Source organism: Poecile atricapillus, chromosome 12 (assembly GCF_030490865.1).
Source record: "Poecile atricapillus isolate bPoeAtr1 chromosome 12, bPoeAtr1.hap1, whole genome shotgun sequence".
Classification (NCBI taxonomy): domain Eukaryota; kingdom Metazoa; phylum Chordata; class Aves; order Passeriformes; family Paridae; genus Poecile; species Poecile atricapillus.
In genome coordinates this window covers 8154032-8168777 of record NC_081260.1, presented here as the reverse complement: position 1 = coordinate 8168777, position 14746 = coordinate 8154032, and the positions used below count along the sequence as shown (strand labels likewise).

At 37.2% G+C, this 14746-nt stretch overlaps 1 protein-coding gene across 1 annotated transcript in view; it reads right to left on the bottom strand.

The window, feature by feature from the left end:
* Positions 1-6792: 6792 nt before the first annotated feature.
* CHRDL1 (chordin like 1) overlaps positions 6793-14746 on the bottom strand; it is a 34847-nt gene continuing 26893 nt past the window's right edge. Inside the window, exons 9-12 of the mRNA XM_058847905.1 lie at positions 12344-12538; positions 10106-10273; positions 8916-9005; positions 6793-7649 (exon numbers count right to left, since the gene is read on the bottom strand). Coding sequence (XP_058703888.1) covers positions 7519-7649; positions 8916-9005; positions 10106-10273; positions 12344-12538 — 584 coding nt within the window. The 3' untranslated portion in view covers positions 6793-7518. The remainder of the gene's footprint in view (positions 7650-8915; positions 9006-10105; positions 10274-12343; positions 12539-14746) is intronic.

Sequence of the window (14746 nt, the reverse complement as noted above, 5' to 3'; positions counted from 1 at the left end):
GGTTAAGTTAAATTTTCTCATTTATTTCCCAAGTTTGGCATCTCTTATGCAGCAGTCAAATCTTCAAATTGAAGAGTTTATGAGAAACCTGAAAGTTTGTCAGACAGAAAAACCCTTTGATCTATAAAATACTTTATTTGAATGCACTTTCAATTAATTGGACTACCTGTTTTAAGTCAAAAGCTTATTGCCAAACATTACATCATTCTGAGCTCTCCTAAGCCTAATTGCCAACTTTCTTTTGAGATCCTCTCTTAGATGGCAATTACTGACAATTACAGTTATGCTGTTGGCAGAGGCAGACTGACTTTTCACAAGCTTTTTTAAAAATGGGCCAGGATCCTTTGTGATTTCCTGGGCAGCAGAGATAGAGTTTCTCCAAGCAAGGTCATCAAAAGTTCTTAGGAAGCAGATTTTGGCTCTTCTGCTTTTTTGGGACATAAAATCTTGTTTTGCCAGAATTTTTTCACAGTGGAATAGGTGTCCCTAGCTCTGGGACTGAAGGGAAGCTGATACAGAGGTGATACCTGATAGAAATCATGTTATTTTGATGCCAGGGAGAAGTCTATAGTTTTGACTATTTTTTTTTGTTTTTTTGTTTTTTTGTTTTTTTTTTTTTGTTTTTTTTTTTTTTTTTTTTTGTTAATATGTATTAGGCAACATATTATTGAAGAGTAGCCGTGGCTTTAAGGCTGGTGGAGGCAGCCCCAGAAGAGATCCTGGGGTTCATCTTGACTACCTTTCAGGTACTAGACCAGAGCAATCTTTTTTTACAAGCAAGGTTTTTGGAAGTGATTTCTGAGATGGAAAAGAAGTTAGTCTGCTGGGTTCAGCCCACTGCCCTGAAGTATAATTCAAAGTGACAACTGCTCTACTCTCTTTACTAATCCTCAGGGCTAAGCAGTACCCTGGGAAACTCCGTTTGGAAACATATTAGGATTTCACAAGTTGTTCAGCAGGAGTAGCAATTAATGATTTGCAGTGTTTCTGAAAACAATTTAAAATGAGAACAAAAAGATGATAAAAGTCTTTCTCCTTACACTTATAATAGATAATGTCATATTTTCCCTGATTTTTTGTGCCTTCTGTCCAGATTGAGGTGCTCCTTCCTCTGTTAGGTCAGATGTCCCTCTAATATGCAAATAGACTGATTCGCACAGAATTTGATCTAATAATTTCCTTTGAAATCCTACTTGATGTATCTTTTCCTACTGAATTTCACAAAATCCTTCAGAGACTATTATGTAGATTTATGGAGAAATGTATTTTAAGGGAACAGTGGCAGCCAGTGTATATATTTGAGCTGTGTAATCTAAAAATTGGAAAACCCATTTGCCTGTTAATGAATTCTTGGCTTCAAAAATTTTTCAGAAGATAGATTTTGCTGGAGCTTTATTCTAGAGAGATTTTGCTTCTGCTAGGATTTTGTTCTATCAGAAGCTCCTTTCAATATTTTAATCATAGCAAAAAAAAAAAAAAGACCCTTAAAAAAGGCACTGCTTGGTGGAGAGGCCGGGAAAAAGACTGCAGTTTTCAGTGTTCAGTATTCAAAAGCAGTTTTACAGCTGTCAAGAGCTTCTCTCCTTTTCAGTTTCTCTAGGGTTTGCTTAACTTCTTGATTGAAAAGTATATTTTCCTAGACACTCAATGCATTAATGTGAGCTGCAATCATCGTGAGCACAGTGGTTATGATAGTTTCATTTTAATAAGAGTGATCTCATCATAGCCATCATTTAGATGGGTTAAATAATTCCCAGCACATGCAGACTGTAAAGACATTGGGAGTTTGTTATACACTGATGTCATAGGAGGAGCTTAGTCTCCTCACCAAGGATTTATCAGTGCAAAGGTCTCTAAAGGATGTCTGACTTCGTAGTAAGAAGAAAAATCAGGGTGGGAAAAGCTGGTGTAAGTTCTTAAGTCTTCGTGGGCTTTGACCATTATTATCAATAGAATCTTTCAGTTGCTAACAATTGCAAAATAAAAGAGAATGTAGGCCAAATTAATAAAAAACCCTGGTTTTTTAAAGTTTTGTTTGTAAAAACAATTCGTAATTTATAAACAATGTCTTTCAAACAAACCAGCAGCAGGAGTTTTGTTTCCAGAATTCTGACACATTTGCTGAAGCTCAAAGTCAGTCTTTTTTTTCCTTTTTTTTCTTTTTTTTTTTCCTTTTTTTTTTTTTTTTTGCCTTTGTTATCATAATTTACATAGCGTGAAGTGAGTGAGAAGGGCTACTGGTAGGATCTAGTTGCATAATTTTACACCTGGTTTGCATTAATATAAATGATAAACTTAAACTTAGTGGATAATCAGTTCTGATTGTAAATGTCCTCTAATAGTTTTTAATGTTGTCATTGGGCCATTTTTGAAAGGACACCATTACCTGGCTAGATCTAAACCCAAAGATTTTTGTGAGACGTAGCTTATGTGGATTTATAATATGGCACTCAAAGCAAGGAAGTATTTTCTAATAGCACAGAATTGGAAACATGATCTTGATATGAAAATTCAGCTTTCTGGAACATATCATCACTTGGAGTAGTATATGAGTATGTAAGAAAATTTTTTGGTTAACTGAATAACCACATTTAGAATCTAATCTTTTTTCTAGGAAGATCTTTGTGGAGATTGATTACTTGGTAACTGTTGTCTATTAGGTTATGGATAGCTATGCAGCCATAAATATAGAATACTCTACATAATATCTTTTTATTTCACTAACAAAAAAACTGGCCCAAGAGCACTTTTCTTGTTTGATGCTTCTATAACACTTCCCATTCCACCCTAAATACACTAAAAAAAGTTTGTGTAGAAATTATTTCAGTCTCTATTGAACTGCAGCTACCACAAGCTCTGTATTTAGCAGCATAAAAGCTGGCCATGCTGGCCAACCCTTTAGTACAGGAAATGAAAGTAGATGCCATGTTAGTGTCAAGCTTGATGTGTTACTGGGAAGCCTCTTTCCTTTTAGAGATGCAGAATAGAAATACCCCAGTACAAAAACCTTAAGCCTCACTAGACTTCTATTTATACCTCTGTAATTAAAACTCAAATTCATTGTTCCATCCTAGCTGTTGGCAGAGGAGAGGACTGATCTGGGGAGAACCAGGCTAGAGCACCAGCTCTGTCTAGGGAACATGAAGTGACTGGGAATCTGTGAAAAGTATAAAATGTACCTTTGGTACACATAAATTTCTAGAGCATACTACAGTGGGTTTAATGCAAGTACAGTATGTATCAGAACAACACCTTTTTAAAGAGATTGGGATTTGTGCTGTTTCCATCAGTGGGAATAGAGTACAGTTTTAATTTATTGTGGCCATAACACACATTTTGATTTTGTGGTGGTGTGATCCTGGAGCAAAGTTTAGAGAAAGAGGAATTTAAACCTATAGGAGATAGATTTGATCTTGGTGGATAGATAACTTACTACGTTAGTCTGTTTGTAGTAGTTAGCTACATGTTACACTTAGTGTGATGTACTGTCTCTGTCTCTCGAGCTGAGGTCACTTCAGGACAGACTGGGAGTTTTGCTTTAAGGGGCAGTGCAATCAGACTCACTACATTTACTGAATGAGCTATCATCCAGTGTGTCTACATTAAAAACTGTTTTGCAGGGTTAAGATCAATTATTTGTTTTTGCTTTGGATGCTTTGCATTCTTGCTCACAGTTGGGTTGGTGTTATGTGAGAAGGGAGAGTTGTGGGTTTATACTCATATACTCATGTAGCTGCAGACATACTTTACCCAAAAAGTAAAACAGTCCAAAAACTCAGATCAAAAGATGAAGACATTTTTTTAAACCTCAAACAAAAGCAATAATTGGAAATAAGGATTAACTGTCAATTTTCACCCGTCCCACAATAAATCATCAAAATCTTGGCTTTTATCTTAGATGGATAAAACAATAGGCACTAGAACACACCAACATTACGCAAATACCTCACGTGCTATCAATTATTTTGGAAGGAGTCATCATCTGAATTGTGAAATGCTTCGACCTTTTTAAAATAAAGAGTGTAGGAAGAGGAGAGAGTTAGGCTGACACATTGTTTCTCTTGTACTTGTGTGGGTATATTTCAAATTATTCAGAAGAACATAGCAGTGAACAGGACTATTGCCTCCATACCCAGCCTCTCCTGACCTGTGGACTCGTGGAGCCAGAAATTATTCCTGTTACTGCTGTGACAAGGGGATAAAAGTGAAGTGAGAAAAAAAATTTAATGTGCTGCTAAAAAGCATTTGGATGTTATGAAATCAAGATATTACATTCAGTGGGGATGCAGCTGTGCAATCCTGACTGTTAATGACTTTCAGTCTTTAGCTAGTAGGAAGGTGAATGCCCCAATGGAGTTAGGAGAGCAGAGCAGGCCCATGTGCTTAGAGTGTGTTCTCATGGAAAGGATTCTCCTAACAGATTTCTTGCTAAAATGAAAAGTTGGCCAAAGTGAATATACAGGGTGCGATGAAATAACAGAAACCAATTTCATTAGAAATTTCTTGAGATATTCTGGATTTCAGCTTTGATGTACTTACTGATTTAAAGTGATTTACTCTGAACACTCATCTTTGCCAAGGCTGATATTCTCCGTTTTAGTTATGCTATCCATATGTGAGTTACATTTTTTTTTCCTCATGTTTCTGAAAGCCATCTCATTTTAGGCATTAATACAGATTGATTCCATCAATATTTCCCCAAATATTTTGCGCTTCAGAATATGTATTGCCCAGAAAGTAGTAAGTCCTTTACTGTTCTCTCAGTTGGCAATGCTTGATTTTTTCTTAACCTGATTTCCATATATGGATGTCAATGCTTTGATTTTCAAAATTAATCTTGCTGGGCAGGTGAAAGCTGAATTAATTTGGGTATTTTCCAGTCTGACTCTTACATATCTCAGTATCAATTTCACAGCACACAGTCATGCACTGCACCCAACTGGGCAAATGGCTTCAGTCTTTCTCTGAGGTGGCAGCAGCAGGACCGCAAACAGGGAGCTGAAACCAAACATCTTGACCAAACAGCACCCTATGCAAACCATCTTATTTTATTATCAACGTCAGAGTTTATTAATTTATCAAACCAGGTCAAAGTGATACAACAAGTACATAAATAAGTACCGTAACAGACATACATATCACGAACAGAATGAAAAACATGACACTGTATTTTGTTGTCTTTAGCGACCAGGAACTGGAAAAATGCAGCACTGCATTTTACTAAATGATGATTATGATTGTTTTTTGCTTTCTTAAGAAGCGTGTATTATAAAATAAATACACAATCTGGATTCCACCAGTCCTGTCACAAATATAAAAAGCAGATTGCCTTCCTTGTAAAAAAAAAAATTACAAACACTGTACACTTTCCACTTAGTCTTTTTTCACCAGCTACTGCTACAAACAGACGATGCCTCTTAAGTGAAAAACCAACTGCTGGTCTTCTCACCAGAACACTACAGTTCCTCAGAACCTCTTCCTAAAGATTTATAATAAAATTTAACAGTCTTGCAGCATATTTCAACCCAGTAGATGACATGTGCAATCAGTGCTTCTCATGCCAAACTGCTTCTTCTACAGTTACATTGCAGTTCTGGTGCAGTGAGGTCTTAGGGCCTTTGTTTAGATATGCTATACCCCTTTCCAACACCAGAACAGGACTTTTGGAAGCTACAGTCCCCTGGAAATGTGGCAGGACAGTTCACTTAGTTCTCCTTTTAATGAACAGTGATAGAGGATTTCTCTTAGCCAGGTGTTCCTGCATTTCAACTTGCTGCACTTTCAAATGCCTGTATGCCCAAACCTTATCTGTTCTCTGTCCAGGCCTAGGGACAGAAGGATGGTCCTGAGATCACCCTGTATTTTTTGTCCTAATTCCCTTCAGACCTTTCTTCACCTTCATGTCTGTTCTCCTCACTTGCTCCTCTTTGTGCATCCCACTCCTTCTGAGGCTCAGGAAGCACAGTCAGGCCCTGGGTGTCATGGAGAAGCCTGGTCCTGAGGCCTGCATTGGTCTTGGAGACTGCCAGGCTCTGCTGCCCAAGCCAAGGATCCCCTTACAGTGGTGAAGCTTGCCTGGACAGACTTTTGGCATTCAATACCAACCTCTCCCACAACTTCATCCCTTTAGGAATGTGGACACCCTTGAGTGTTGTCACTGGCAGAATGACAAACCTCAAAATCCTTGCTGTCACTGTTGATTTCACTCACTGTGAAGCTCCAGCCCCTGGCTCAGGCCATTTCCATAAAGCTTTGTTTCTTAGCATGTGCTTAAATAGCACTATTCCTGTCTGCTTGTGGAGTAGAAAATGGAAGCAAAAGCAAGCAGAGTCACTTGCATCTTGGGATTTAATCAAACACTGAAGCCATGGAGCAGTGCAGGATTTTAGGGAAAATAGTTTACAGATTGTTAAAATTACTCTGCCGATTAAAGTCACCTCTCTTAAACACACTGTAGACATGCTGTACTAAATTTAACAGAATCTCTCAGATTTGAGGTTTTTCCCAAAGATAACAGTTGTCACAAAAGTTGCTTGTTGTGCTCTAAAAGCCTATAGATGTTTGGTGATTGTCGTGGGATAGAGCTGACCTTGAAACATGAGAATTGAGAGGTCACTCTCAGAAAAATGTAGATTATGTTTGTAACAAATCAGAACAAATAAATTAAGTTCTGTCACAACTTTTAAGGCGTTATTAATCATGAGTTTTAATGCTTTAGGTATTTTGAGACTACTGCAAGTACTTCACCATCTTCTTCTATGTCACTTTAGAAGGTGGTTTACCAGCCAAGAGCCTGTGTAAATAGGGCCTAGAAGAATGAAATGATTAGGGTTATGATAGGGAGCTAACACTTTTAGAGAAATGGGTGGAGGAAACAGTGAAAACCACTTAAAAGCAAACATTTGCTCCAATTGCTACAAAAATATAGTGATTGCCACTAACACCTGCTGTTCAGTTTATGGACTTAGTTTGCTCAACAACAAGACATCATCCCAAAGGCAGGCTGCTAAGGAGTCCGTTAGTTTAAATCTGATTTTTATGTCTCCAACATCAGTATTGTATCACTTGTATTTTTCCTCCACTACTACAAGAAATCCATGAGTCATTTCAAAACCAGAAATTGTATCAATTCAGGACAGGATATAATGCTCTCCATAGCTCCTGCACATTTATTAGGTATCCTTATTTTTCGTTAGTTTGAAAACTTGCCAAATACTAATAGTAAAAATGCTCTGTTTTCTCTTCTTAACTTGTAAAGAAATGCAACTCTAGAAAAGCACAGTCTTTCTTTCTCCTTCCCCCACCAGTAATACAGAGCCTTCTAGTCTTTTGGAGGAGATATTTGAATGATTGACACAGACCACTACACATAAAACAGCAAATTTGCTGTGTGTGATGTGAATAATTACTGCATTATAGTTTTGGGGTTTAGGGCAACTGTTGACTTAAGTAAAATAAGCCTGCAGTCCAGCTGCAGATACAAGTTTTCTTGCATTTTTCCTTCCATTACTGTCTTCCTTAGCAGTGACCCTTTTCAGACTTTTCAAGGTACAAAACCTTTATCAAATTCTCCAGCTCAGTCCTGCACACTCTGCTTTCACACATTTGGCTGATCTGAGCTTCTCCCTCGCTAAATATTTTCCACTGGCCTGAAAACAAAAACACAAAGGAGACAGATATTGACTTAGAAAAGGGCACAGGGACTTTGAAGACATCTACAAGCACTCTGCAAACCAACTGATTCACAGTGGTCAAAGAGGGAATGTCCAATCCTCCCACGGAAAATATTTAAAGCATCTTACAACTATGTAACATATTCCATGCAAAATAACTTTGTTAAAAAAATAAATGAGGTTCAGAATATCACTATTTTCTTTAATTAAGTAGTCCTGTAAGTTGGCTCTATTTATTCAACCATTTTATGACATTAGATACCCTGGTAAACCAAAGTACTTAAAAGGCAGGAAGCAACACAGCTAAATCTTTAATGTGCTGTGAACTCCTCTTACCTGTGTGTAATACAAAGTGTGATGGAAATTAATATTTCTACACATTTATGACAGTGTTAATAGAAATGCATGCTGTCCTCATAACTAGAATACCACATTACAGATAACAGTGACAAGATTTACGGAAGGCTGCCGACAAAAAATTAGAGAATTTTTTATATGAAAACATATCTGTATCTCAATAGGTCTGTAACAATTAAGAATACAATATTTATGGGAAAAAAAGACTTTTTAACTAGGAAAAAATTAGAGAAAAATATTACAATTTATAATTGTAATGCAAAAGAACTAGGAATTAAAAATATCTGTATTTTAATTCAGTTAGCAAATTGACTGAATTAGTAATTGTTAACTACTGTCACAGTCCCAAACTGGATGAAATACAAAAAACAAATTGAATCAAGAGTGATAAAAAAAGTCCATGTTCTTTCATAGAACACATTTTAATAATGAAGATATTGTTAAGAATATGGAAAAGTAATCTTTCAAATACGACATAAGTGTATGTAGAACCCCTTTAAAAATATCTGAATTTTCTCCCTTCTAGATTACTTTCTAAAACACTGGGGTAACTTGATGTGTTACATAAATAAATCCAAATTCTGCAGCTGTGCTGACATTAGTCATATTTCACACTTATGCTAGCATGGGCAGAAAAGATCCCATATTGTACTTTATCAAAACACAAGAGACTAAGACAGCATGTACATGAACTACTGTTATATGTATCTATATTTTAAGTTGCTGTATTTTGATTAATTAAATCTAAACTTATCAAATATTGTGATTATATACTAGAGGGAAAATACAGTACATCCATTTGACTGGGCTGACTAACAGAGAATGTTTTTCATGGCTATGATTATATGGAGAGTAGAAACCTCAAAAAGTCAGAATTTTACTTACTAAGGGTTGTCCTTGTTATCAGCTTGAAGTAAGGAAGTCCTTCAAATTCTCTCTTGGGCAATTTTTCAACGTAGAGGTGACGCAGAATCCCTTCAGCAATGAAATGAGAAGTGCATGTTACTGGAAGTGTGCCCACTCTTCTAAAACTGGAGTGCTGTCCTGCCTTTTTGTAAAATTTTCAGTCTATTATTTTTTAAATTCTGTTTCTCCATCCCCATATATTTTTGCTATTCCCCTGTAAATCCTCCTGTGAAACTGGGTTTGCAGTGAGTTTGTGAGGGGTATGAGAATTTTTTTCCAAAATAGCTGAATCCTTCCTTGTTATAAGTAAATGTAAGATTACAACAGAAGCCAAAAGTACTGGTGTCTTGGAGAAAAACAGCATAATTTTGCAGTCAGATACCATTTTGAGCCAGCAGGCAACATGACTGTCAACTCATTATTAGGCTTCACGGCTTTTTAACACACAGGGTAGTTGTGAACCATCCAATGCTCTGTGATTTGTTTTCCGCTCCCACTTTGGCCTTGGCTTTCTCATTTAAAACATCTAGAGATACATAATTTTCATGCAAAAGGGTACACTATGTGAGGGTTTCCTATGGGGATCATATGCTTTTTGCTTAATGTAGCTAGAAACTATTTTTTTGAGGCTGGACATAATTTTTGTTACACTGAAAGTTCACGATCTGCAGTAGTGCTTGGGCTTCTGAATGCTTCTCTATTTTGTTCTAATTTTACCAGCTAGTCTAGTAAAAGATATTGTTTCCATCCTTAATACATTTTTTTCCCATATTCTATCTGTATCATCATGGGTATATCATCACTACAGCAGAAAGGGCAGACCAGTTTGTATGGAAAGCTTTTTTTGGTCCATCCTAAGTAAGAGCCTCCAGGCACTTGGTTCAAACCCCACTACCCATTTATCTGCAATAAATTACACAGTAATATTGAAAACCTGTTTGTCATCGTGCTTTTGCTCCCAATGAAGGGTAGGAGTTAGCAGAACTACAGCTTTGTGTGTTTTTAATGAGTTTTGTAAAGAAAAATTCAAGTATGTTGGAGGTGGCTATAATAGTGTTATCCTAAAGAGCCAAAAGAACAGCAGTCTCAGAATGCTTGGATCTATAAATTGTCCTAGGATTTTAATGGAAGATAATACACTGTTTAAAGAAAGAACTTGCTCAACTCACCTTTTCTAATTGTCCATACATGTATTTCTATTTGAGGTGGCTTTTCAATCTCTATTGCAATTTTCCTGATGGTTTCTCCTTCCTCTGTGAAAATGGATTCATAGATAGGAAATGTCTCTTTCCCACAGAAGTAATCTTTATTGTCAAAGGTTTGACTCGGCACACCTTCTGTTTAAAAACCAAAAAGGACAGAACACAAACTACAGCTATAATCAAGTCCTCCAGGATTTACTTGGCATCAATAGTCAAGAATGGTTTGTTTGAAAGTAGAATGTTCATTTGTATGGCCACACAAATCCATCTCCAGCTCTTAACACAGACACTTAACAGTGTTCTGTTCTGCCAGGTTCTGGTAGCCTGACCATGGTGGCAAGAGTATTTACACTTGTAATCCAGTTTCCTAAGGAAATAAGGTGTGTACAACAATGTGGTCTGGGAGATCCCTCACAAGTTTTGAACCTGTTGTCTACATTTCAAGCATATTTGAAATGATGTTAGAAATCCCGGGGTAATAAAAGAAGTAAATGAAAAATGGTGGTTGGTTAGAGTGAAGAGACCTGAATTAAAGTTTTGCTGAGGAAAAGAATCTCTGAGGTTTGCATTTTGCTTGGCAGCAGCCATGTAGCCAGCTGGCCACATGATCCAGCCACAACACACATTATCTCTTGCCTGCTATTATTTCTAATGTCCCCTGTCTCTCTGTTACCACTGTCCACCCAGCAGCAGCCAGGGAGACAGGGGAGATAGTTTAGCTTACCAAAGAAGAACCTAAAAACGAGGCTCCTTCCCTTGCTGAGATGGCAGTTATAGCTTTATTTCTTGGGATCCTATGGAGTGAGGTAGCAGGAGGGAAAAAGAGGAAGAGGTATCGATAAGCACTCCTTTTTGAAGACAGGGGGAAAGGGGTGGAGGGAATTCACACAACCAATAAGGGGAACTGGGGAGAAAAAGATAAGGGAAAGAAACTTACAATTCTACATTTTCGGGGGTACATTTTTTGGGTCATACCATTTTTCCTAACTGCATTACAACACTTGTCCACCTGGTAAAGTTGTAGAGCGTAAGTAGAAATTGTAATTATTCTGTTTGCAATTGGAAGTTGGACAAGAATATAAGAGAGATTATGCAACTTAGAGGCTCAGACCACTGTTTGTGGAAACACCTAATAATTAATACATCTCCACATATACAAGACAGACTGCAGGAAAAGGTTCAGCTTTCTTAAAAATGGTCACGTAGGATCTCAAAAAACAGGGCAGTAACCTCCTTTTTGCCATTAATTTTTCTATTGAAGCCTGTTAGCCAGGCTTTGTTGGCTGTTCTTCCAATGAAAGCTGTGGATCTCTGCTTCACAAGTATCCAAAAGACCTAGATACACACCTCCTGCCTGCCTACTGTTGCTGCATCATGTTTTTTTCCAATTAAGCAAGATAAGCAGGAGAAGATGGAAAGTATGCATTCTACAAATGTCTCTACATATGGCTGAGCAACTCATTTCCTCAGAGCATTCTTTCCCAATGCATCACCAAACAAACACACAAATGGATACATAAGTGAACTGTTTAAAGGCACATAAGGGAACTGGACAGTCCTTTACCTTTCATATTACATGAAACATGGCTTTTCATTTGGCAAACCATCAGCAGAATCCTTTTAGGAGATTTTTCACTAGCTGTAAGCATTTACTTTAGTAATGTCTATGTAAGCTTTATCATTAGCACAGCATAGATACCATGCTAAATCTGTGATAAATTAGTATTTATTTTAAGGATTAAGTTATGTAACTGACACCAATCAGAGTTTTGAATCCTTCTGGTACATTTTAAAAGGCAGAAATGATGTTATCTCCATGTGGATTTTACAAGCTAGAAAATTATTTGAAGGTTCTGTGGGCACTGTGGTGGAGGAATTACTTTTGGCAGTTATGAACTTTCTGTATACATTTCTGTAATACTGTCTTTGGAAATGAGCATCAGGAAGTCATTTAACAGCAGAGAGAAAGGCAGTGACTGCTCAGAACATCTGCCAGCAGCATGTCCCCCGTGTGAGGATAAGCAGCAAAAAGAGAGGTGGGCAGGCAGTTCTGCCTGTCTCACACTGAGACCTCTACACACACACACACACACTGGAACATGGCACAGCTGCTGCTGTACACATCAGAGATTGTGATCAGGAGGCTTGAGCCAAGCCCTTTAACATGCACAACAAAAAGGTGATCTGTGATCAACTTTGTTTTACCTGGACAGACTTTACAGCATTTTCCTTCTAACTTCTGAGGGTATTTGCAGGGATATTGTTCTGGACAGTGAATTTTCTTACATTCTTGTTTGGTGATGTTGCAGGTGCACAACACGCACTCTACGATTCCAAAGGCCCGGAGATTGGGATGCCAAGATTCACCATGTGAGTATGTTTTGCCATTTGAAACACAAACTACAGAAGAAAAGAAGAAGAAAAAAAAGTACAACTGGAAAAGGTATGTTCACTGGTTCCCTATATATAAATATTCATTTGATTCATGCACATTTTTTTAAAGTAGTGTCTCCATACATCATCTGTTAGAATCTCAGGCCTATTTTTCTGCTTGTTAATTTTAACTTGTAGTTCCTTTACTTAAAATGAGTCAACTTGATGTCAACTCTGCTGATGCTGATGTCCATTATGTTTTGAGGAAAACGGTAAAGGTCTCTGAGTCAATTGTTGGACTAGCATCCCACCAGTTCATGCATTTCAGTTATGCATTAACCAGCTTAGAAAACTCACTTCTTCCCCTCTTATTCTCAGTCCACACACAGGACACAGCCTGCTACAGTGGCATCGGCTGCATTTGAATCAAATTTGCAGATGAGAGGTTCATGTCATTTGCTACTGAGTCATCTGCACAGCTCCAGACATTTGCTGAACACAGCCCTCGCAGCGAGAGCAATGCTATCAGCTGGATGGATTACTGATACCTGGGACTTTTATTGCTTGCACATGAGAGTTCTGCTATGTAGCACACAGAACAAACCACAGATTACATGCAAAATGAAGTTTAATTCCTTTGTGGAAATAGATATGTCAATAGGTATATAAATTCATTTGGCTTTTGGAATCACAAGAAAGCATGAAAATATGCATACGGGACTGAAAATTCATTCCAAAAGCTTCTAAGAACTTCAGAATATTTATTCATCACAGCCCCTGGGAGTCAGAGAAATACAGCTGACACAAAGAGAGTGGAAAAAACCCTGCCTGGTAGAAGCCACTTTGGGTCACCCAGCAGTTGATGGGAATTAAATCACTTTACACCATGTTTCCATTTGTCCTATAAATCCTACTTCTTTTTTTTAAATGTTTTATAAACACAAAGAAAAATGCAAACTAATCCTAACAAGGTGAAAGAAAGGGCACTGCCTGATTTCTAAAAGCAACAAAAGTGAAGCTGAGATATATTGTAAATATTTCCAGTTCTTCTAATACGCCATCATTTTTATTAATGTTTTTATTTGTAAAATATGTTCCTATTTTGTCTGTAACTTTCAGAAGCAATTTAATTTTTATCTGTAATCTGAAATTTATATCTAACTGGTAACAGATGTAACCAACTGGGTTATACTTTAGTGAGTTACTGAGATTTATGGGGAGTGTTTTTTGCAATGTTTTTTTGAGCTTATGCTATCATTTGGTTTATAATTTGCTATTTTAAAATTCTTTCTTAAGATATGGGGGTTTTTTTAGTGGTAGAAAACAGTTTTTTTTTTCTCAAATTAAAGGAAAGTTTTATCTGTATACTAAGAACATGGGAGAAAAAAACTAGAAATGAAAAAACTGGTAAGTACTGAGATGCTCAGCAGGCTTCTTACATGCTTACATAGCATATTATTGCTAATTTGTATGCTTACATGGACTTCTTTTCCCCCAGCCAGAGTTCCCCAGATCCTTTATGGACATAAATACTTCCTGAGTTCTCCCTGACAGGGGAAGGGATAGTATGTGACATTGTATGTATACATACTCTCTGTCTTTTAAGGGTTGTTTGACACAGAAAAATTAAATAAATACTCTGAGGTAGCTTCTACTTCTAGTAGAAGCCAAATACTAGCAAATAACTTCAAGTTACCCTGTTTTTAGTGCTCTTCATTCTCAGAGTGATAAATCTGTATCTACAAACCACATAGTATTTGCATGTCAGGAGAGTTGTGTGTTTATTTTTTAACTTGTTGAAATGTGTCTCAAGGGACATGTTCATTAATTAATAAAACACTTGTTAATTGCACAGGAACAAAAGAAAACACATGGTCAGCATTCCTGTTTCCATCATGGGGATATCTCAGATACTCCCCAGGCAGTGAGTGTCTGAAGTTATGCTGCATCCAGAAATATGCTGCTCATCTGTATGTCATTTATCTGCTGAAACAAGTCAGTTAGAAACTGCTTTGATGGTGTCTTCATGTGCAAATTACATGTCAAAGACATTGCACTGCATGGAGATTCCTTCTCCTAGATTCACCACAAAACACTGGCATGATCTGAATGCTTTTTCATGCTTGTTCAGGTGGATAATAAAGATCCTATAGCAAGCATTCCTTCTGTTAGTTAATACTTTAAAAGATTAGTTGGCCCTGATACAAGGGATTTTAACTCTTTAACTCATACACT